The following is a 25,575-nucleotide window of genomic DNA, read 5'->3' on the forward strand; positions in this document are numbered from 1 at the left end:
CATATACCTGTATATAATATTTATTATACACCTTGCAATGAAACTTGAAATAAACCATCTTTATTACATGTTGTACCCTTTCACATTTAGTAGACCAGGTTTTGACCCAATTTTATTTTATTTTTTACCTTAGAAGTTGTTAGAGCTATGTATAACAGTTCCTTTTAATGACTAAAATGTCAGTTTTGTAGCCAGAAATATAAGTTGGCCAATGGCGTATGATTCTGATTAGAAACAAAGAAACAATACATTTCAGTGAAATATCTTCAGGAGAAGAAAGCTAAAATCGCTTTGAAAATGTGTAAATTTCAGCTCACACCTTCAGTTTGTATCTGCCTGATACTGTTACTTAGAGAGTAAATTATGTTAAAGGTACTGGTATGAAAATAATAAAGCTATTGATAGTAATTTACCTGGTGTTCAAAGAGGAGAACACAATGCCAGTGAACACAGGTATTGTGTTTCAACATCTACTTCCCACATTTGATTTTCATCTTTATAAAATCTTACGACAAAGGCAAATGTATTACTTTGTGTTCTTGTTGATCCAATATTTGTATTAAATGATAGAAAACTTTTTTTTTGTGTGTTTTTTCTATTGCCTTTTCTCTTCTTTAGTGGACTTATTAGATCACTTTTCATTCATACACATTTTGTTTGGAAACAGTTTACAAAGCCATAGGTCACCATTTGGATCTACTGAAAAACAACTCCTGCTGAGAGATTGTCAAACAAAATAGAGCCATGATTGTCATTTTAAATTGATTGTCTATAGTTTTCTCAGCAGGGCCAAGGTTACTTTGTCAAGTTAGTCAAGTTAATCACCCTATCAACAGTCCGGGTTATTTTGAAGCATGATCTTGTAGTGGCTAGTGGCTACCTAAATGAACACCATTTGAGAGGTCCATGACACAGTTTCCAGGATATCTTGCCCAAAGAAACAACCAACACGGCACATGGAGTTCCACGAGCTTGGCTTCCTGAGAAACTTTGATTCCAACCAATCAACTTCTCGGTCTGAGAAAGTATCATACCAGCAAATCTACATGTAAATAATGTATAATTCAATATATATATTGATGTCAAAGAGCCTGTTTGCGATTATCAAATCGGTGTTGTCAAAGATCATCTTCACAACAGTCAGAAGGTATAAAATATAAAGCAAAATATGGTATATTGCCTCATTTCTATTGATTTGGATAAATGTCAATGAGAGAGGTAAAGTCTACTTTCTTTTCTACTACCAATAACAAACTCCACTTTGACATCAGCTTTGTAGTAGTCCTACGTATATAAGTAAAAAATCGTATTTTGGTGAAGGTAAAAATTTTGTGGTATTCAGAAAAAATCGTTTTTATTGGCACTTGATTTCTTGTACACAAAATCCACTAGTAATTCAATTGATGTTAATTTTCATGTTTATTAATTTGTGGACATATAAACACTATTGTCACTGATAAAAGAATCTTTAAATATTTATTTGCAATGTTTCTGTACAATGTTTCCTAACTAGTTTTTACAATTAACAATCATTTACAGTGCTACAGGGAGTTTATTATATACAATTATACCAGAGTAAGTGTCTATAAACATCCGTGTAAATAACCATTGTATTGATGTTCATAAGCAACAAGAATACCAACTGTATTTAGAGTGTAGACATATTCATAAACACGATTTGGGAATTTAACAAAACAAGTGTAAGAAAGTTACACCCCAATGCCTCCTAAACAAACATGATCCTCCTCATCAGTAATTTTTGCAATTTCAGGTTCATTTCCATAATATTGTAATTCACATCCTAATGCTAATCACAACAGAACATTTCAATCTGTTGTTCGTTTCATCTCCTTGATCTGACCCTCTCCTTTTCAACCCTGCAATCCTCTCCATTTGACTTCTTCCTATTTGACACGCTCATCTCTTTCCCTTTGACCCTTTGCCTTTTGACCCCTTCATGGCCCCTTTACGAGCACCTTTCACCAAGTTGTTGAATCTTCCTTGCATCTTTGCCTTTTTCCTGTAAAAACCAACAAGTGCATCCTTCATCCTTCACAAGAAGCTGGTATATCAGTCCACATACTGTACTGAAGATGTTTATACTGAATAGTTACTAGGTCTTACAAGTAGAAATAAACTTCATTTAAAGATTTAAAATTTTGTAAAAAAAACTTTCCTAATTAGTCTATCCATTAAAGTTTATTTCTACTGATTCAAGTTGAATTTAAAGAAATATATAAATGATAATCCTATTTGAATAACAGTTTTTGAACCAGTAACTGTCTCATATTTGAAGACTTGGTGTGTGGAATTAGAAACAAGCATACCTTTTGTTGAGAGATTGGAAGTCGAGTGGTACATAGGCATATGGGTCTGGTTTTCCCTTTTTCTTCATATCACCTCCAGCTTTCTGTTGACGATTAAAGATATACATTGGTGTTCCTATCACTAAAAGTTTCCTTCAGTTTGAAAACAAGAGATCCCAGAGGGATCTTGACACCTACAGTTGTTTGGTCTTTGTTATCTTTGCTATTCTTTTCTGTGTTTTTGCTTTAAATTATTTAAAATTTGAATTCATATAACCACCTATCAAAGATAGCTGCCTATCGGCCATCTGGCTTTTCTGATCAGATTTTGCTCTTAATAATGTTAAATTTGAAAATTCCTTTTGAGAAATAGTCAAAATGATCTTATAACTGTCTAATCTAACATGGCTGTCTATTGGCCATTTGGCTTTTCTGATCAGTTCAAAAAACAAATCGGCACAACTAGAGGCCAGTGGGAACCTACATATGAAATCTATTGAAGATCCATCCTGTGCTAATCAAGGACCAAAGATAACAAACTGTCATAATCAAAGATGGCCACCTGTCAGCCATTTTGTTTTTCTGATTAGTCACAAAATCAAAAGGGACTACAAAGTGAACCTTCCTATGAAATTTTCGAAAGATCTGTGCAGTCCTTCTCAAGAAATAGCGATAACAAGTGTTTTTTACAGATGAACAAATGATGGACGGATGTAAATCTGGTGATAGTGGGCTGACAAATAACAATGATTAAAACATTAAAATAATCCTAGTTATTTGTAATGATGATTGTGCATTTTACATGACTTGAATATACATACCTTTGATTTATACTCTCCTCCTATTGGTTTGTCTGTCTTTATCTTCTTGTTGACATCACCCGTCAGGGATCGATGAATACCACGACCTCCAGCTGGGAATCAAAACATCAATATCTGTATAATTCTACAGGAATATATTTCAGGTAGAGACTATCCCAAAGACTTTCATCTCCTCGACTCTATAATGTTATAATGTAACCTTTTACTTAAAATTCTCACCACAAGACATGACTTTACCTTCAGTTCCCACCTCTACAACAAGACGATGCTACCCTTAACTAGAATGTACTACACTCAGTTCCCACCTCTAGAACAAGAGGATGCTACCCTTAATGAGAAGGCACTACACATAGTTCCCACCTCTACAACAAGACGATGCTACCCTTACCTAGAATGTACTACACTCAGTTCCCACCTCTACAACAAGAGGATGCTACCCTTAATGAGAAGGCACTACACATAGTTCTCACCTTTATAACAACTGGATGCTACCCTTAACTAGAATGTACTACACTCAGTTCCCACCTCTACAACAAGAGGATGCTACCCTTAATTAGAAGGCACTACACATAGTTCTCACCTTTATAACGAGAGGATGCTACACTGCCTCCAGCCTCCGATGCAATATCTTCTATCTTCCTCTTCTTTGCACGCTGTCAACACAAACAAAACATCAACATCTTTCCATTATCGTAGGTAAACAGTTAATTAAAAGTTAATTAGCACTTATCTGTTACAATGTAATCTAGTTCAGGTTTAAATCAAGCCTATTTAATCTTTAAACAGACAATATCAGAGTACTAATTCTGTCCTACAAAACATCAACTTTACACCTATATGGTATACTGTTCTTACCTTTGTAGCTCCCGATCCTTTCTCCATGGCCTCCAATAGCTCATCAAGGTCATCTTCATCTGATATTTGACCTCCAGCACCTACAATGTTACATCTCTACCATAAGTCCCATTATTTTGGAACACAAAGAGATGATGGGAGGAGGGGGGAACCATAGACTCTCGTACATCCATGACCAAGTGTTAAAGCACAGACAAATCAACAAGAGTTCATTGGTGTGCACAGGATAAGGAGACTGGAAAATTCTTTTATTCCTTATGACCTGGTACACTACATACATTGGTATATTAGCTAGTATACTCCACACTGGTCATTTGTATAATGAAGGTGAGTGTTGTCATCAAAATGTCACACTCAAATCTTCTACTGGTGTTGTTATGAGAACTTCTATTCCTTAAGTCTCGTTGATTTATTTACTCGTAAATTTTATAACTTCTTGTCAAATGTTGAGAAATTTTAGCCATATAAAGTATTTATAAGGTAATTATTTGTTCAAGTGAAAACATGGTTTCTAATGAAACAAAATAAAAAATATTTATCTCTACAATTGTACCCAAAAAAAGTTGGTATGTTGGTATGATGTTCACAGTGTTATTAGTAGCCATTAAGTGACATTGTACCCAGAACTCCTATTTACCTTCATCCTCACCCTCCTGTGTGATAATAAGTCGACCGTCTGCTGCTTTCTTGAAGCCTCCATCTTTTTGCTTTGTACCTTCCTTCTTTCCAAGAGGTTTAGTGGCTGAAATATCAAAGTAACAAGTTCTTCAATAACAATACTAAGCTTACTGATGAAATGGTTTTTAATGTGGTCTCAAGTATTTTATGAAACAGGCGATGATGTAGTTCAGGACTGTATAAACCTGTAGTAACACGGATACAATATGGCAGGATAAATTAAAGCTACATCCCTCCCTTTATCACTGAATTCTCAATCAAACCAAAATGATCTGTAGGTGATATACCTCGTTTTAACACCATGGTTTTTGTTGGGTGCGAAAAAACATTAAATTCCAGACATAAGGTCCAACTTCATCATTAAATATAGTTGAGATAATTACAAGTGACTTACTCAGATATTCAATGAAATCAGCACTATTTACATTCCCGACATTATTCAGGCAATAATAATAATAAGGCATCCTCTCTCTATTTGAGAGAAAATCCTCATTTAACAACGTGAAATAATCCTTAAATAGGATCAAGCGAAACATGAAGCAGCATTTTTGTAACTATAAAGCCAGACCTGTTTAAATTCTAGTCTTATTATTATATTGGCTGTACTGTTGTACTAAAATTGCAGCTGGCAAATGTGATAACATTGTATACTGAGGCATACAAATCAACCGACCCATGACTTTCTTAGAAGCTGCCGTATCCAGGAAGTCCATAATCTCATCCTCGTTTCCTTCCTGCAGCCACGCCCCCTTATCTCCCTTGGATGACTTCTTTTCTCCCTTCTTTTTCTTCTTATTGTCATCTTCTTCCATTTCTGAGTCAGTGTCTTGTAACATCTCCTCAACTCTGAAATATACATAGTCAAAGATATATCATTTTCTTTAAGCCAGAAATCAGAACATATCTAGCCATTCTACTACAACTGTTATAGAGCTATATAAATCCAGGCCCCTGGACAATACCAAGCTTGGCTCATGTTTCCAACTGTAACCTCAGGTATTAATACCCAAGCTTGACTTAAGTTTGCTGCCTGTGACCCCAATGTTTCTTTACCAAAGCTTGACTTTTGTTTTCTACCTGTGACCCGAGTGTAGCTCTACCAATGCTTGACTAAAGTTTTCCCCCGTGACCCCAGTGTATCTTTACCAAAGCTTGACTAATGTTTTCCCCCCGTGACCCCAGTGTATCTTTAACAAAGCTTGACTTACAATTTCCATCTGTGACCCTTGTGCATCTTTATCAAAGCTTAACTTACATTTTCCACCGGTTACCATAGTGTATCGTTACCAAAGCTTGATTTACGTTTTCCCCCTTGTCCCCAGTGTATCCCAAAGCTTGACTTACGTTTTCCGCCTACGACCCCAGAGTATCGTTACCAACTCTTGACTTACGTTTTCCGTCTGCGACCCCAATATCTTTACTAATGCATGACTTAAGTTTTTGCCTGTGACCCCAGTGTATCGTTACTAAAGCATGACTTAAGTTTTCGCCTGTGACCCCAGTGTATCGTTACTAAAGCTTGACTTACGTTTTCTGTCTGCGACCCCAGTGTATCGTTACTAAAGCATGACTTAAGTTTTCGCCTGTGACCCCAGTGTATCGTTGCTAAAGCTTGACTTACGTTTTCCGTCTGCAACCCCAGTGTATCGTTACTAAAGCATGACTTAAGTTTTCGCCTGTGACCCCAGTGTATTGTTACTAAAGCTTGACTTACGTTTTCTGTCTGCAACCCCAGTGTATCGTTAATAAAGCATGACTTAAGTTTTCGCCTGTGACCCCAGTGTATCGTTACTAAAACTTGACTTACGTTTTCCGTCTGCGACCCCAGTGTATCGTTACTAAAGCATGACTTACGTTTTCCGTCTGCGACCCCAGTGTATCGTTACTAAAGCTTGACTTACGTTTTCCGTCTGCAACCCCAGTGTATCGTTACTAAAGCATGACTTACGTTTTCCGTCTGCGACCCCAGTGTATCGTTACTAAAGCATGACTTAAGTTTTCGCCTGTGACCCCAGTGTATTGTTACTAAAGCTTGACTTACGTTTTCTGTCTGCGACCCCAGTGTATCGTTACTAAAGCATGACTTAAGTTTTCGCCTGTGACCCCAGAGTATCGTTACTAAAACTTGACTTACGTTTTCTGTCTGCGACCCCAGTGTATCGTTACTAAAGCATGACTTAAGTTTTCGACTGTGACCCCAGTGTATCGTTACTAAAGTTTGACTTACGTTTTCCGTCTGCGACCCCAGTGTATCCTTACTAAAGCTTGACTTACGTTTTCCGTCTGCGACCCCAGTGTATCGTTACTAATGCATGACTTAAGTTTTCGCCTGTGACCCCAGTGTATCGTTACTAAAGCATGACTTAAGTTTTCGCCTGTGACCCCAGTGTATCATTACTAAAGCTTGACTTACGTTTTCTGTCTGCGACCCCAGTGTATCGTTACTAAAGCATGACTTAAGTTTTCGCCTGTGACCCCAGTGTATCGTTACTAAAGCTTGACTTACGTTTTCTGTCTGCGACCCCAGTGTATCGTTACTAAAGCATGACTTAAGTTTTCGCCTGTGACCCCAGTGTATCGTTGCTAAAGCTTGACTTACGTTTTCCGTCTGCGACCCCAGTGTATCGTTACTAAAGCATGACTTAAGTTTTCGCCTGTGACCCCAGTGTATCGTTACTAAAGCATGACATAAGTTTTCGCCTGTGACCCCAGTGTATCGTTACTAAAGCTTGACTTACGTTTCCCGTCTGTGACCCCAGTGTATCGTTACTAAAGCTTGACTTACGTTTCCCGTCTGCGACCCCAGTGTATCGTTACTAAAGTTTGACTTACGTTTCTGGCCGGGACCTCAGTTGCTCTTCATCTTCACTATCAGTATCATCACCTGCCTTGCCAGCCTTCTTGGCTTTTTTTGCTCTTTCTTGTGTCTTCCTGATGTTGACCAGGATTTTATGGATACTGGCTGGAGCCATTCCATAGATAGTCTCATACCTGACAGATGGAAAACATAGTGGACAAATATATATTGGAAATAAGAGTTAATTGTAATGATATGTCCTACTGAACAAAACATAAAATACATGAAAATTCACATCCTCTCCCCACCACCACCAAATTTTTTAATTAATTATCAATATGTCAACACCATAGATATATTGTTGTCATGATTAAATACTGATGCACTCTATAACATAAAATAAAAGTAAGTTAATTCTGATTCTCAAAATTTTCTCAAATATGACAGTTTTCACTCTCTCCAAATATCACTCTTCTTGAGGAGGGAGAGAAACTTGTCTGATATTTAATAACACATGTAATTATTGCACTGTGAATCAAAATATTAATATTAAGTGACTAGAACAATCCCTTAAGACTTTATAGTCATTTCTGAAATCTTCTGTCCAAAATATGTTATCTGACAGGTTCAGATGTTTGTACTAAATATAACTACACCCCAGTTTTCATTTGAATAGAAGTTTTACTGTGTGAGAAACTGAGCAAAACACAATATCTTATAAAGTCCAGCTTTTCAGCAGTCTCCATTTGGTGGACTATTAATTTTGAATTAATAAATTAATAAAGATAATAAAGATATTTTGTAATAATAAATGTGTTTAGGTATATATCAAGTTCAGTTTAAGTTAAACATACTTTTTGAGCAACATATCTAAACAGGTTGTAACACTTAACAAAACCTGGAGTCCTGGGGTGAGATTGATGTTTTACTGGAAAAGTCCTAAACAAAATCTGGAATCCTGGGGTGGGATAGATGTTTTACTGGAATAGTCCTAAACAAAACCTGGAGTCCTGGGGTGGGATTGATGTTTTACTGGAATAGTCCTAAACAGAACCTGGAGTCCTGGGGTGGAATTGATGTTTTACTGGAATAGTCCTAAACAAAACCTGGAGTCCTGGGGTGGGATTGATGTTTTACTGGAATAGTCCTAAACAAAACCTGGAGTCCTGGGGTGGAATTGATGTTTTACTGGAATAGTCCTAAACAAAACCTGGAGTCCTGGGGTGGGATTGATGTTTTACTGGAATAGTCCTAAACAAAACCTGGAATCCTGGGGTGGGATTGATGTTTTACTGGAATAGTCCTAAACAAAGCCTGGAGTCCGTGGGTGGGACAGATGTTTTACCAGAATAGCCCTAACAATGTATCAGAAAGCAGTATTAGTCCCCTGATTACAATAACCCCTATCAATCTCTGATCAGGAGGTCTCAGATCACAGAGAATCAATGTCTCTTGTTATACAGATCAAAATGGAAACCAAATTCTTTACAATATCATTAATCAAAGTCATAATCTAATCATTATCACATGCTAGCTGCTTTCCTTACCCAAATTTCCTGATGAGTTTGGCATAGATTTCCTTGGCTTTAAATCTGAAATGGTGCCTGGCATCTTCTTTCATACTGACAAGGTTAGACATCTGAAAACACAAGTCAAATGTTTAAACAGCAAAGCAGATTCCAATATCCTGACATCAGCAATAACATCTATCAACCTCAACACAGAGGAATGACTTGAGGTTACATACTTAAATAAAAATGCATTCATTCCTTAAATCCAAGTTCACATTTAATAGTTCAGAGTACCTTAATTTTAGTAAAACTATCCAAAACCAAAATTCATTCTTTTATCAATGGAAGGTTTTCGCTGTTTTTTATGAAAAGCTTTTATAGGCTACTTTCACATAACCTGCTTGAAATGATTCAGGCCATCTGGAATTATTCCACTATACACAACTGCACATGTACCATATGTTGGAACTGATACATGTAAAGCTCAAATTGCATAATTTGGGAATTTCTTGACAAGCATAAAACAATGAATTAAGATTACGATATGATCCATTTCACCTATACTTAACAGCACAATGTTTGTGGAAATATGTGAGACCTTACTTTGTACTGAAATTCTGAAAACTAAAGATATTCAGCAAGTTAGTTTCATACAGGTACGACTGGAACCCTCAATCTACAAATGCCAGCCAAGCCTCGGTCCCGATCAATACCTGGTGTTTTTCTTACAGGTTCAACCGGTCTAATAGATTCAACTGCTTACGTGAAAGCGACCTTATCCAAATTCAAAAATGTACATTATTTGTCAATTATTCACTGATTGACAGCAGCGAAAAGAAAGAGATCATTTCCAAATATCAAAACAGATGTTAAAATGAGTGTTTATAGAGAACTGACCAGTTTCTTTAGGTGAGGCGCCAGTGTGGTGTCCTGGTAGGCTGACAGGAGAACCTTGATAAAGCTGAGTGCTGATTTGACAATCTCTCGAGCTCGAGATGTCAGAAGTAAACAAGCATTGTCGATAATTGACTCTAGTAGAAGTCCGTCAATATGGTCTGTAAACAAAACAGAGAGTAAATAGTCTTATAGTCTCTTGACAAAACAAAAAGTCAAATTGATTTATAAGTCTTAAAACTCATGATCAGAATTGAGACCAGTACCTACCTTTAAACTCATAAAGAACTCTAGTGAGAGCCAGCAGGGTGGCACTGACCATCTGAGGAGATCCAGCCAGTCCAGCCATCACTGTCCTGAAGTAGGTGTGGACAGCCGCTGGAATGTGACAATAAATTAAAAGTTGCCCAAACATTCCAAATTATGTTACCAAACCTAACAAAACACACAGCGATGAATACATTAAATCCGCTTTACCTTTATAACGGGGATTAGCAAAACTCTTCAATGTCTTGTGGATTTTTTGTTTATTTCAGACAGACATGTATATCTTTATTTTGTGAGACTCAGTACTTCATTTTTTCAGAAAGCTAAAGTAAAGACAGTTTACTTGTAAAATGATGATAGAAAGGACTAATAATTCCCAAACTTTCTCATGAAGATTCATTTAAAAATATTAATTTCACTGAGAGATTCAATCAGTTTATCTCAGTTGCTGACTTATATTCTGTAACAAAATCTCATTAGAGGCCAAGCTGAAAATTATGTTGGGTAGTGTATGAGATTTCCTTGTCTATATATCAGAAATAACTGACCTTGAGGAGTTAAGTCAGAGTTATCTGCCCATCTGATCTGAGCCTTCCCCATCTCCACCAACAGGCCGTAGGAGGCTGCCCTCGCACGCTCTGCCAGCTCTTTGGTACACAGTATTGCCTGTTAATCAAGGTAAGCAGGTACATCACATTACGTTTCAAACATTTTACTGATTCTTTTGGAGAAACCTGTTGTATATTATTTTCCATTTCAATCATTTTGTTGCTTTGTTCAATTTATAAATACATCATTTTGATGTTTTATACATCAATTTTCTCAAATCAGTTTCTACACCAGTTCAAGTTAAGAAAGTTTTCATATCAGGTTCGGATCATATGAGGGTAAGTTATGATGAAATGTTGAAGTCAGTGAGTAGTACTGTACCTCAGGAACAACAGCTAGGAGGAAGTCTTGTTGGTCTTCACCTAATTGTTGGAATATATTGATCAAACAGCGTAGCCGGGGCTGAAAAATTTACATCAGAACTTATAATTTCTAGTAAATCTGAAAATTACACAATGCTACAGAAATACATTTCATTTGAACTTTAGAATAAATTAACTTGTTTGCAAATGTATCTAGTGCTTATCACAAATACCAAGATACACATAAGGTTGAAATAAGAGATAGATAACTACATTTTTGTACAAATAAGAGACAGGACAACCATTGATGATCATAAATTGAAAGAAAATTTTCATAAGAACAATCAGCATGTTTGCTTAACGCCAAAAGAGGAATACAAACTCATGTTTCACAAACAGCTTCTGAAATATTTATACATAATGATTCAATCACATTGTAGTTCAAGGTTATAGGTATTGAAAGTTGACTGAAATAAAAAAGTATCAAGAGTTGTTAGGGTTTTATGGATTACAAGAGGAATTTGATGTAAAGCTAGAAATATGATGTTCTTCATATTCAGATCATTTAGGAGTTCTAGTGACTAGACTGGGTTTAATGTGTGGACTAGTTGAGTAAACACATTGAAATCTATCTAAAGATACTTTAGAAATAATTCACAACAGTATATATATGTATAACTTTGGATAAGAGCTCTTTCAGAAAAATACATCTATCTCACACCCAGACTCCAGGTCTTGTTTAAGGGTACAACACATAGAATTCACCTTATAATTTGCTTAGAATAATAGGCATGAGACTGAACAATGCATCAATGTGATTTATTTTTTGACTATTTTAAAACTTCAGCCTTTTCACCTCTATTTATTTTAAACTCTTGGAAATATCCATCTACAGATATTTGTCAATAGATATTCAAATATTTCTTTAAACACTTTGCAGCAAGAGCACATACCGCCTTTGATGATGGACTAGATGTAGAGAGGGAGGACAGTAACACTTCCTGGACCTCAGATAAATTATCTTGGATAAACTTTTGACTTGTTTCACACCGACATGCACACAACTCCTCCATATAACGGTAACATTTCTTCTGAAGGGACCGATCTGTGTTCTGAGGAGAAAAAAAGGAAATAAGTTACAAGCTGTAGTGGTTCAACATTTAGTCTCGATAATACATCCTTCATACTGAAACCTAACAACACATATTTAGAATGGGTTACATAGGTCAACATATCTGTAGATTAGGTTACAGAGGTCAACATATCTGTAGATTAGGTTACAGGGGTCAACTTACCTGTAGAATAGGTTACAGAGGTCAACATATCTGTAGATTAGGTTACAGAGGTCAACATATCTGTAGATTAGGTTACAGAGGTCAACATATCTGTAGATTAGGTTACATAGGTCAACATATCTGTAGATTAGGTTACATAGGTCAACATATCTGTAGATTAGGTTACAGAGGTCAATATATCTGTAGATTAGGTTACTGAGGTCAACATATCTGTAGATTAGGTTACTGAGGTCAACATATCTGTAGATTAGGTTACAGGGGTCAACTTACCTGTAGAATAGGTTACAGGGGTCAACTTACCTGTAGATTAGGTTACAGAGGTCAACATATCTGTAGATTAGGTTACTGAGGTCAATATATCTGTAGATTAGGTTACTGAGGTCAACATATCTGTAGATTAGGTTACAGAGGTCAATATATCTGTAGATTAGGTTACATAGGTCAACATATCTGTAGATTATGTTACAGAGGTCAACATATCTGTAGATTAGGTTACAGAGGTCAACATATCTGTAGATTATGTTACAGAGGTCAACATATCTGTAGATTATGTTACAGAGGTCAACATATCTGTAGATTAGGTTACAGAGGTCAACATATCTGTAGATTATGTTACAGAGGTCAACATATCTGTAGATTATGTTACAGAGGTCAACATATCTGTAGATTATGTTACAGAGGTCAACATATCTGTAGATTATGTTACAGAGGTCAACATATCTGTAGATTAGGTTACAGAGGTCAACATATCTGTAGATTATGTTACAGAGGTCAACATATCTGTAGATTAGGTTACTGAGGTCAACATATCTGTAGATTATGTTACTGAGGTCAACATACCTGTAGATTTGCTTTACAGAAATCCAACAATAAGCGTAATCTTGTATTGTCTAAGTATGACACCATTCCAATGGCCAGATCCAGCAAGGCTTGTCTGTAATATAAAGTCTCAATAAGTAGTATGGGTCAACTGGTCTTATTCTCCTTATACTGTAAACCTGGTTTTCTATACTATTTTTCAACAGTTGACATATGAATGAAGATTCTGCGAGGCCATTGCCAGTACAAGGTGAATGGGTGGTGGCTAAATTTTCATGCCAATGACATTCCTCCAAGATGGCATTTAAATAAACATACATGCTGTTTCATGTTCACCTATTTCAGAGTCTCAAAACACTAAATTAACACAAACATATTAGCAAACAAGCCCATACCTTCTAAATGAGGAAATATCTTCTTCAGTAAGCTTTTCCAGACATTTATCACAGAAAGAATACACCAACTGAAATATAAGTTTTTTCACAGCAATTTTTCAAAACGGTTACATTTTAAAAGATTATCATCAGATATTGTCAAAAATAAGTTCTAAAAACAAAAATGTCCAAATGTTGTCTAAGTGAAATGTTATTTTAATGAATCTAAAAATCATAAATGACATACTGATGAGATCCAATAATAAATCATTATGTTTTAATCCAATCTCATGTCTTAAAATGTAGAATAGCTGAAATATCAGCTGGATTACCTCAATGTTCAACAAGAAATAATTGACACTTTCAGCTGAAATATTTAAATCTAATTAAACAGCACTGGATGTGCTAGAGAACTTCAAGTGAGAAAACTACTTTTATTTACAGTTATAATGTTTAATATTTCCAAAGACTTGGTAATACTTATCAATGAGAAATATAGCTCTCGTCCATTTACCATAGCTAATGCAAGTACTAACCAGAACTGTCATCCTGAGAATATCTAATACCTCCCCCGCCTCCCCCCCAACTTCAGACTTTAGCCATGGCAACCAAATTTTTGAAAACGAAGTTGCATGCACATCTACATTTGGCCCCTTTATATTGATACAAAGTTACTTTAGAATTAGTTCACCAGTTAAGGAGCAGGATGTTCTCTCCACAATATTTGCAAACATCCGATATCCAGACAGGGTGATTCCAGTATCCCCCCTTCCTCACCAAATTTTGTTGTGGGTATAAAAATGTCTAACAAGTCAAACCTGAGAATCAGCTATTTGTAGATAACATTTGACGGTCTCCAGTACAGCCAATCGTGTAGGATCTTTATCTTTCTCTGGCTCAGCCGTAAACAAGTTAAATAAGATAGGAAGGAAATTCTTGGCAAATTGTGACACAGCCTTTTTACTGGACTCTGAAAGATAAGTTATTCATGTTCATTTAAATCTTCAGCAGACAACCATATGAAAAGTTTGTTTTTCCAATGAAACAAATATATACCAACATGTAAGTAGCAAACCACCAGAACCACCATACCACACAGGTAGTTGTGTTTTATTAAATCTGTCCAGTGTTGATGCCATGTGTTATGAAGTGCCATAACTCATGTGGGTATCAAAGGGACAAGTTCGTCAAATGAGTTTGAAATCTGTCAGAAATATATCATTCCTTGTGAAAGTTTACATAATTCTCCGGGTTGGGGCCTTTGAGATCCTATACTGGGGCCCTTCAATCTGTGGGCTGAGGTCCTTGAGAACTCTGGGTTGGGGCCATTGAGAACTCTGGGTTGGAGCCCTTGAGATCTCTTGGTTGGGGCCCTTGAGAACTGTAGACTGGGGCCTTTGAGAACTCTGGGTTGGTGCCCTTGAGAACTCTAGGTTGGGGCCTTTGAGGAATCTGGGTTGGGGCCCTTGAGATCCCTGGGTTTGGACCCTTGAGTAACCAGTGATTTTCCCACTCAAGCTTGTGGCATTTCTGGGGATGATATGTACCCAACCTTTTATATTTCAAGTTTTCATCATGACTGTTAATCTAGTAAATGATATTTAATAAATCTTCATTTCTGACTTAATTTGAATTTGCCTTTTGCGTTAGCATAAAACATAAACCTACTTAGGCCTACTGTTCATAAAACAAGGTCGATATGATCTATACTATGATAGCATAAATCATAGGCCTACTTAGGTTTCCCGTACGTAGGATAAAACTTGGTCAGAATGATCTATATTATGATAACACATATTACTAGTATGGATACCCATGCCCTTCATCTCGTGTACAACATGTTTAAACCAAAACTTCTCTCTGAGATATAAGAAAACACAGGTAAAAACAGTATTCTATTTGACATGCTAAGTACCTAAGTCAAATTTTTAATAAAGTTTAACAATGATTAGAGACATTTTTCACACAATTTCTGCCAATCATCAAGAAGGCCCTGCTCACTACAAATGGTAATGTATATCAGAAGTGAAATGACAGATATGTTCCTACCATCTTCTTTACTCTGGTTGACAAGTTTACGTAATGCTGACATCACTTCCATTCGAAGCTCTGGTCTGTCACTGATGGCTGTACCCAACACTTTGGCAATGGTTTTAAAAGACTGAAAAGTAAAAAACGTCAGTTATATGGTCTTATAGTCATAGTAGGTAAAATGCTGAAGTCAGATTGTTAGATCATCTTGACAATAAAATGGTATGTTGTACCAACTTGGTAAATTGGTATATTGTACCATGAAGACGATAAAACGGTATATTGTACCATGAAGACGATAAAACGGTATATTGTACCATGAAGACGATAAAATGGTATATTGTACCATGAAGGCGATAAAACGGTATATTGTACCATGAAGACGATAAAACGGTATATTGTACCATGAAGACGATAAAACGGTATATTGTACCATGAAGACGATAAAACGGTATATTGTACCATGAAGACGATAAAACGGTACATTGTACCTCAACCAAGAACTTAAAAGGAATAGGCATAATTTGTATCAGTGGTGTTTGATGAAGCCCACATAAGCTAGGGTGAAAACTGGTTGACATACTAATAAAGATCCAACAACTTACTCTAAGCTTGTTATGATAAAATAGGACGTTGAACTATCTTGATAAAATGGTATGCTGTACCATCTAGATGATAAACCATAAAACAATTAATCTTCCAAATTACTTGTATTAATCATATACACAAATTTGGTTCACATTACTCAAGCATTTCATCTCATAATCATATCTTCAGTCATCACTTAACTATCTTACTGTCACACATCCTCTAACTATGTCACCTGTTCTATAGATATGGTACAGAACCCTGGTAAGATGGACCTCACCTGAGCTAGGTCTGTTGGTTTGGTACAAAACCCTGATAACATGGACCAGATCTGCCCATGAAGAGCTTCATACGACTTCTTCACTACAACACTATCTCCAGCATTGTCCTCAATTGCTGTAAAATAAATAAAATCATTTATTTGCAGAACAATCATACTAAACTATTTTTAATTCCACTAACCATTAATTATCATTCTTCTTTGAATTAGCTCTTTTTCTAAATTTGACATCCGCCAAGAGGATATAAGACATGATCTGTAAATATACACTCATCTTTTCTTGAATGGTCAAATAATTCTCCTGACCTGTAACCTGAGTTCATAGGTCAGGAGAAATAAAGCCTTACCTCTCTGTCTGAATTTAGCAGCCAGCGGGAGGAAGTAGGACGTAAAAAATCCTAGCTCTGTATTGTGTAGGTTATCTCGAATCACTGGTAACATCCAACTGGTTGGGAAACTGTAGTCGTCACTGTGGACAATACAACACAATCATCAATATGGAAACACAACCAAATTATAGTCAAAGTCAGTCTGTAAGGACACAATACAGTCATTACTACATAGTACAGTCAAACACAAAACTACATATAGTCATTCACATGAATATAAAAGTATTTAACAAAATCACTGCATTAATATATGTGTGTGTAAGAAACATATATTGGTTGTCTACTTAAATAACTTGTATAAATACTAACTTTTCTCCTGTAATGTTCAGAGGGACTGCCTGCAACACTTGTCGAGGACCCATGTATTTAACAGCACAACCAAATGCATGATCAAGTTCAGCTTTGTAAGCAAATCGAGGACTATCACGTAGACTGGCTATCGAGGAGAGACTCTACAAATACACAAAAATACCAAACAACCTAAAATTTTCATTGCATCACATCTAGTTTCAATGCTTGTAAACAAGAATTGTTTCTTCACTGAAATTGTAACTGCATTACTGTAATAGGTAGATACTGAAAAGACTATCTTTGATAAATATTTAACTTATACTCCTAAACATACTGAGACATGCACAGTGTATATAAGAAATTGTGTGGTTTAACAAAGGTATGTTGAAGCCTCTCGTGCTAGCATATGATTCAATGATTCAAGCGTTTCACTTACCTTTTTAAACAGATGTGGGCACTGCTTTCCAAAAACCTTCAAAGGAAATATTTATTCAACTTCAAATATTTATAAAAACAAACATTAAACATAAGTTCATACTCACATTTAAATGTGAGCTCAATTAAAATTACCTTTCCATTTTTTCAGGTACTTTTTCTTTCTATGCAGTATTTCAATTTGTCTTGATACACATCAGATATACGTAATAAATCACAGGAGTTAATACATATAAATACATTACATCTCATTTTCTTTTTTTTCACTCTTTTGTGTTAAAACAATACCCTACTAAGTTGGGCTCCTTGTGATCATGTCAATAGTTCATAGAATTCAGGGATTTAGAGTAATAAGAGGTTGGTCTTTGACTGTCCGGTAGCAATCACCAGAGAACATGCAGTGTCTGCGAGTGACATATTCAATACTCTTTTATTTTTATCATCTCATCATATCAAATTCTTGAATTCTACTGTGGAGAAATGCAGTTTGTTAAATATATGCCATTCTGTTATTTCATTTTACACTAAAAACAATTTTCCAAAAGAGGAGTGATCATTTTTTTTTCTACAATGACCTAAAAATTAAATCAATATAAAATGCCCTGATAAATCAGTAATCATATCACAGTATATCTCGTACTTATTTGCTGTCCTTTTGGACAAACGCATAAACACTCAGGAGTGAGTGTGCAGAAGTTGGATATAGTCAAGTGTGACACAGGTTAATTTTAGTGACTTTGACACCTGTTGGATGAACAGAGAGAGAAAATACTATGAACAATTAGGGGACAAGTATAAAAAATGAGTTTGAGGAAAAAGGCTGGGATATTCGAGGAATAAGGAATCAGTAAGAGGAATAGGGGGTATTTGAGTAATGTGAAATTGAGGAAGCAGAATTTTACTGTATTACATTCACATATTGCAATTTCTTTTTAAAGAAATTATTACAGAAAAGATGAAATGAAAGCTTTTAAGTTGTTGATATTACCTCAAAGAAGATGGAGAATATATTGAGGACATGTCCCCAAGACGCATGGAACTGATAGGTGAGTCCACTGTCCATCGCACACACCAGCTTGTGTATAGGTGTGGGTGACCCATCAGGGGCAGATCTAACCACACTCACAAGCCCTTCAGACACTGTACCTAGACATGTCTTCAGCAAACTCTAAAACCACAACAAACATTCATCTGAAAATCCTAAAATTTTACTGTGAAAATGCAGATAAACAAAACATTATACAAAAAAGGACAAACACACAAAATATATGTACAATTGTTTCTAGTATAAGTACAATACTAACAAACTCCTGTACCTACATTGTACCTTTAGATTACACTATGCTTCATGTCATGTTTATACAGTGGATTCAATTAAAGTTAAAACTAAAACTTTGAAATACCTGGTTAATTTTTAGCAAAATTTTTCTAGAGCCTCTCATTGGTTAATAATGTGCTTTATATAAACTGTGAATTAGGTTTAAGATACAGACTGGGGATAAACACTTTATACATCTGAAGACTGATATGTTATACGGCCATGTTATAAACATTCAAGTTATCACAAACACAGTTGTCATAAGTGTCTCTAATCAAAATTACAAAGTTGCAGAAATTTTCCAGTGTTGTCACACTGATCTCTTATCCTTTATACATCATCATTTTTTCAGTTCGATGTCATCAAGTCTATTTTAAAAGACATTATACTGCATATCCTACCTTCATTGCTTTGGCCGCAGAGGATCTCACTTCCTCTTTATCTGACAATAAACTGGCCATCGCTGTGGAGAAAAGACGAGGCAGATGACTGATTCCCAGCTTCTCATCCAGTCTACAAGCAATAAGGATTCTCTGTACACTTTTGGTATATCAGGAGTTAGGACAGTTTCAAGGGATGTAATTTAGTTATTTATTGTGCAGTGTAATTTGTAACCACTGACTTTTCTCTATATGAAATCTTGCAGGGACCCTCAATTGGAAACCATTAACCAACAAATTTCTCACAGAAAATGAACTACGTTATTTAATCAGTTTGTTTGAACCAGCCTTTTAAAGTCTTACACTGGCATTTATTGTATTTGAATTACACTTGTTCTGTGTAACACAAAAACTTGTCAAATCTGCACAGAAACATGGGATGTTGTGTTGTCTGGTTCTAAAAGGTTACATTCAATATAGCGCTGTAATCCATAACCTGCAGATTCCTGCTGCCTTGGTGTACACAATTAATAGTCTGTTTAAACACACATGTGCTGTGGTGGGTTTTGAAGGACCTGACAATATATTGATGAAGCCACCTTTAGAAACATGTCTGTAAAGTGATACTAGACTAGACACTAGATCTACAATATCACATCACTTAAAGGAACATACTTAACAAGGTTAATGTGTGCCTTCTCCATGACAGTTAGCCAGGCTTGCATTGGTTGTACATCATTCTCTGATGGCTGATAGTCATACAATGCCTGAAAGGAAAAATAGTGAACAAACTAAGCTTCTAACTTTGATACCTTTTCTGTACCCATTAATTAATCAATTATCAATTAATCAACGGAAAAGAAAGTTTCAGTAAAAAAAACTTTCTTATCCTAAAGAGTGTGTCTCAGGATATTTACCTCTCTCTGCTCTTACATCTGCTATAATTAACATTTGTTTCTTCTTCTAAGTATCCATCTCAAGATCATATCATAAACGTAACCTTTAAACATTACAGCTTTTTTTCCCTAATTAAACAATACAGCCACTGTAAAATTAGGACTTTGAGTGATGTGATCAGTCACAAGTTAAAATTTAATGCTAGTTCTTCTGAAATAACTCACGGTTATGATCTGTCCATTAAGTTCTGAGGAAAAGCTGGATATTTTGGGGTTGGAAGCAAATAGACTGTGTAATGTCTGCATACTGCTAGCAGTAACCATCTGAAACAATAGCCGTGATTATTAAACTCCTCTGAACAAAGTATTAAATTTAGTCACACAAGGTAACACACACATACAATTAAGTACACACAAATAATGATCTCACAAATGGCCTTAAGTATCACTAAAAGGATTATTGATTAACTAATTTAGGATGCCTTACTTGAAAGATTTCTGAAATATGTATTGAAATCAGGTATAAACTTCCAGCACAATTACACTAAATATTTCAGAAATATATGTACTGATAAATTTCAAAGGAGGCCTTTGTAATGCTGACATATACAAGTGTGTACAACTCACCGGGTTACTGAGTGTCATCAGCCTCAGTATGGTCTCACACACAGATTTGGTGCTGTGTTGGGGAAGGTGTCCCATCACCTCTTTCAGTAAAGACAATGTGTGTAGTGTGTCTGTTGCATCTCCAGTTCCTGCCACATATTTACAGTTAATCTATTACCATATATCAACGATGCAAAAGTGACTAAAGGAATATATCTCTCCCTCCTCCTCTGAAACATCAATGGCTACCCGACCAAAAAGAAGCTATAACTCTATAATAGAGTGCAAGATCCAGTTTAGTATATATGCACCACACCCAAATTAAAGAGATACCTACAATGTTGGACAGACAAAGGGTTGTCATTCCCTTCCCTTCAGGATTACAGGCAGGGACACATGTATCCCAACGTACATAAACTAATATACACTGGTGTCAGTGATCAATAATGTTACTAATGCATTTAGGCTCTAGAATGCTCCATAGTGTCAATTTTACCAAAATCAATGATTTTTAAATCTATTCAAATTGTATAAATGTCTGTTGATTGAAAAAAAACGTAATTTTGCAAAACAAAACTAAAAATTTCACAAAGGCCAAAGTTACCTCCACACTCCTCAATTTTCTGTATACAGAACTTGGCAGTAATGGAAGCAGCAGGGTGGTGAGGTGGAGGATCCCCTTGGGTCATAAACAGGCTACCCATGAGTATTATACAAACACCCTTATGGGCAGCCTTCCGTACCTGTTAGGACAGTTAAGATTGTTTAGATATGGATGGATCATGTTTGTCATTTGTCAAAATCAAATTATTATTCACATTACAACATAATATGAAATTTTGACAATGGTATAGTGTTCTGAACTTACATACGGCCGACACATTGCACTGATATCTTGGTTTAAGATACTCAAGTTACAGAAATTCAGCATCCACTAAGCAGATTCCAAATAAATGTGAGAAAACCAGTTTTCAGCACTGAAATGCTTACACAAACACAACAGTACTTACTTATTTACAGACACATTCTGAAATTCAGTGAAATGTTTACAATAATACAGCTGTCCCTACTAACTGATAGATTTGGGATCAGGCTTACTTTGGGTTTTTTATGAGTGGTGAAGGTAAGAAGACCAGAATAAATCCGATGAGTGGATGAATTAGACCACACAGCAGGCTCCTGGACTCGCAGCAGTGTTGAAAGGGACATCAGCAGCTACAAAAATATAAAAGTCATACTCACTCAAAAGTTTTAATTCATTCATGTTAATCCGTCACATTGTCGGTCCTGTATCTCCAGATACATATCAGTTGTAATTGTGATCTTCTTAGACTATGAGAATAACCACATTGTGTTAATTATCTCTCTTAACACAGGCAAAGAATTGATGACAGGAAATCCAGATATGTTGACATTAGGAGTAAGTATTATCAAGGTGACAAATTACTAGACAATGAAATATATCATCCAACATACTGATTTCAGGAGTGAGGTGGAATCTCCATCAGCATGGGTTGCCATGATGTCTAATAGTTGTCGTGCTACTTCAGAAAATCTACTCCGTAACACTGGTGGTGGTACTCTGAAATCAAAAGGCATAAAGTATTGATCATGATCCATAGTTAAACTAAGAGGACAAATATATATAATAAATGTGACACTGACCACTAAATTACAGCCTTATATCGTAAGAAACCTTGACGTCTTCATTATAAAACTGTGTTATCATCAGATACAGACCATTTTAGAATGCAGTTGTATAATTATCAGATACTTACCGTTTTAGGACGAGGTTGAGAAGGTAAGTTATTGCCGTCAGGGAATCCAACCCTTCGGTTGTTTCTAATGCTGTCATCTGTAAAACACATGTAGTTTATACTACACACAGTTCCTATAGTATCTATACATGATTTCTACAGAATAACTCTCACTGACATACAAAGTTATAATTGTTGATAACTTAAGTGGTAGAAATAACCAAATTCTGCATAGGATCTATAGCAAAGGTGGATATATTTTGAAACTCTATTCTAAATTATTTATCTACAAATGAAAAAAAATTATCCACTCTAAATATGAAATTCATAAGGGTTGTATAATGGTAATTTCGAGTGAATCTGTTGGTAATAGTTCATTATAAGTAATATTTCAAGGGAAGAATGTTCATGTACTCAATCTGTAAAAGGTGAGTTGTTACTCTGAGCATTCTCAATTTGTGTTGCTGCTGATGTTGCTACAGCGTATTGAGTAATGTCGTAAATTACGTATCTTTAGACGCTTCTTCTCCTAAAGGGATTTTTCCAACATAGAAATAATTTCAGTTTTGTTACCTAATAATTTGATTTTTATATCATGAATTTTCTTATGCAACTTAGTCAAAGCTAAATTTTCTTCTGTAAATCTCATATTTTATGTGTTTATTTTCATTTTGTGATTACCTTGTTTTTACTTCCATTTACACTTCTGTTGAATTCATATATACCTTATAATATCACAAACAAATCTGCTAGACACATATTACTTTCAAGTTGAACATCTTTAGAACTATGTACTTTTAAAGGACATCCCTGTATTGCTGACTGTAGAACATCACGTAATGGCATCATTCAAATATACAGTTATAGGGGTCAAATGTTGAAGGTTGAGCATGTGTAACACAATCAATATAATTCATGCAATTGTTGTGTTGGAAAGGTGATAAAATTTTCACAATAACAGAATTCATCAGCAGTAAAACCTTCAAAGACGTAACTGCTAGGTTGGCTTCTGTATAATATAAACATGTTAGAAGTTTAATGCTAAATACTGCACTATACATGTGGCCTATTGAAGTCCTGTCATCTTATCTTGAAAAGAACTCACTTCACTATCCAAAGATAAAAGCATGTGGAGTGTTCACTTTTTTTTCTAAATACCGGGTACATTACACTAGCCTGTACTCAGGCATATACAATTCTCTATGGACACAACATATATCTCATGACTAAATCACTTTTCACATATAGTTATATAACTCTCATAAGCAAAATGGTCGCTACTATGAAGCTTTTGGTTGCTAATATCAGGATTTTTCCAGATTAACAGTTGCCAAATCATGTATTCCCAATATAGGTAAGATCCATAAATGACTGACAAATCTTCCAGTTTAAAATATAAACATTTCCATAATTATTTTACCAATGCTGCAAAGTATTCAGTTTCTGTTTCAGTTCCTCCCTCTGACTTGATGACTTCTGTAACAGCTGCCAAAATGGCCAAAATCTACAAAACAAAGAAAATATCTGAAACAACAGATTGATTCCAAATCTTGTAAAAGATGTTTTATGTCATCAATATCTGGAAAAATCAGGCAAGCTTGTATCTTAAACCTTCAAGCTTTCATTTAAAATTAGGAAAAAGGATTGGTCAGGCACAGGATTTTGGTAAAAATAGTTAAGTAGCACTATTCTATTTTTTAAGTTAAACAAGCCAAAGTAGCTAAAGACAGGACAAATTTAGTTGTAGTGAAATCAGTGCATTCAACCTTTAGTCATCTAGTATCCAACCACAGCCCTGCAAAACCAGAGTTATAGGTTAACTTCAAATCAATTCTATTGTACATTTTATTTTAACATTATTTTTGCTACATTGGATTCCAAAACTGAATCTGAAATTTTAAAATACTAATCAAAAAGGGAAGAAATACCAGGTGATTTAGTATTTTAATGTTTTAAGTAGGTCCTGATATCAATAATGTTGAACTGACTTGAAGATATCAGGTGATTTAGCAACAGTTTGAAGTCTAACAAAATCCCTGTAAGTAAGTCTTTTCTCAGGTTATCATGACTGATGGGTTTTGGTTTGTATAAAAGCATCTTCTGCATGTAGTGTTGATTTTATAACTAGCTTGTTGTTTCATACCTCTCTGTGTAGGGCTGAGTTTGATGCCCAATATCGATGAACTTTGTTGAACGTGACATTAGTACAATCTGTCCAATTTGTTGCCCATGTGTTAAAAGTTTTCCCTCCTGCTGTCAGTCTGTCTGATTCATCACCAGACAAAATAGCATCTCCATCACCGTCTACCTGTACCTCATTGTGTTTGGCCAAAGCATCTACAGTCAATGAGCTGGGACCTAAAGATAATATGGCCAAAGAAGACAAATTCAAAGTACCATTGCTATTTGCAGTTAAAATGAAATTCAGTAAGGATGCACTACCTTAAACCCATATTTCAATAATTTGGGTATACACATACTGGGTTTTAACTCTAATCAAGGGTGAAAAGAATTTTAAATGCTTCTGATACAACGTAGTTCTTTGTCTTGTGATTTATTTTCAAAATCATTGTCCATGATATGTCACCGTGTTTAAGTTCCTTAAATAGGAACAAACGTACACTATACACCTCATTGTAGTGTATACAGTGCTGACAGTCCGAAACAATCAATTACATGTAACAGGTGAATCCTGTGACTACCTAGCTACATGTAAATCATGAAAGTTCCATGGAGTTCATAGCGATGGATTGAAACAATACACGAATAAGTTTAAGTGTTATGTCAGTTTGCTCATCTTTATAGAAAACTACTAGCACATCAAGGCTTATCAAACACAGATATGTAAAATGTGATTACCCAATCAGGACTAACACAAATGTAACAATTTTTTAACAAGAGTCGAACATTTTCACTCACCTGACTGTTTGTTGAAAAATCTGCTTTTCGCAGCCTCCCGAAATCTTTTCGTCTCTGGATTACTACTGCTACTTTGACCTTTTTTCCATTTCTTCCTACCTACATTCTTAGAACGAGGAACAACTCTTGTATTCCGATTTTTCTGTCCCATATCTGT

General features: G+C 35.5%; 1 protein-coding gene across 1 annotated transcript; it reads right to left on the bottom strand.

Moving 5' to 3' along the window:
• Window positions 1-1,457: 1,457 nt before the first annotated feature.
• On the bottom strand, window positions 1,458-25,575 carry LOC132556504 (RRP12-like protein). The gene is made up of 34 exons (XM_060220912.1): window positions 25,419-25,575; window positions 24,643-24,857; window positions 23,920-24,003; window positions 22,521-22,597; window positions 22,219-22,324; window positions 21,841-21,957; window positions 21,347-21,485; window positions 20,764-20,891; window positions 20,362-20,460; window positions 19,916-20,007; window positions 19,262-19,373; window positions 18,531-18,710; window positions 17,544-17,579; window positions 17,126-17,268; window positions 16,775-16,896; window positions 16,428-16,543; window positions 15,578-15,689; window positions 14,347-14,498; window positions 13,550-13,617; window positions 13,176-13,269; window positions 11,994-12,152; window positions 11,060-11,140; window positions 10,678-10,795; window positions 10,133-10,240; window positions 9,866-10,023; window positions 9,005-9,096; window positions 7,493-7,651; window positions 5,334-5,506; window positions 4,620-4,724; window positions 3,983-4,062; window positions 3,708-3,780; window positions 3,128-3,219; window positions 2,328-2,410; window positions 1,458-2,020 (listed from the first exon to the last, which is right to left on the bottom strand). The coding sequence occupies exons 1-34, from the start codon at window positions 25,567-25,569 to the stop codon at window positions 1,918-1,920; spliced, it is 3,927 nt and encodes a 1,308-aa protein (XP_060076895.1). The 5' UTR covers window positions 25,570-25,575; the 3' UTR covers window positions 1,458-1,917.

The sequence above is a fragment of the Ylistrum balloti genome, unplaced genomic scaffold, assembly GCF_031769215.1.
Source record: "Ylistrum balloti isolate Yb309-2 unplaced genomic scaffold, AGI_CSIRO_Ybal_v1 Utg370574, whole genome shotgun sequence".
NCBI lineage: Eukaryota > Metazoa > Mollusca > Bivalvia > Pectinida > Pectinidae > Ylistrum > Ylistrum balloti.

Coding starts and splice junctions, on each gene's coding strand:
- LOC132556504 (XM_060220912.1), bottom strand. CDS start 25,569: ATGGGACAGAAAAATCGGAATACAAGAGTTGTTCCTCGTTCTAAGAAT. Junction 20,008..20,361: donor TTAATGGACAGATCATAACC/GTGAGTTATTTC, acceptor TTTTCCTTTCAG/GCATTGTATGACTATCAGCC. Junction 4,063..4,619: donor ACAGGAGGGTGAGGATGAAG/GTAAATAGGAGT, acceptor GTAACATTGTAG/GTGCTGGAGGTCAAATATCA.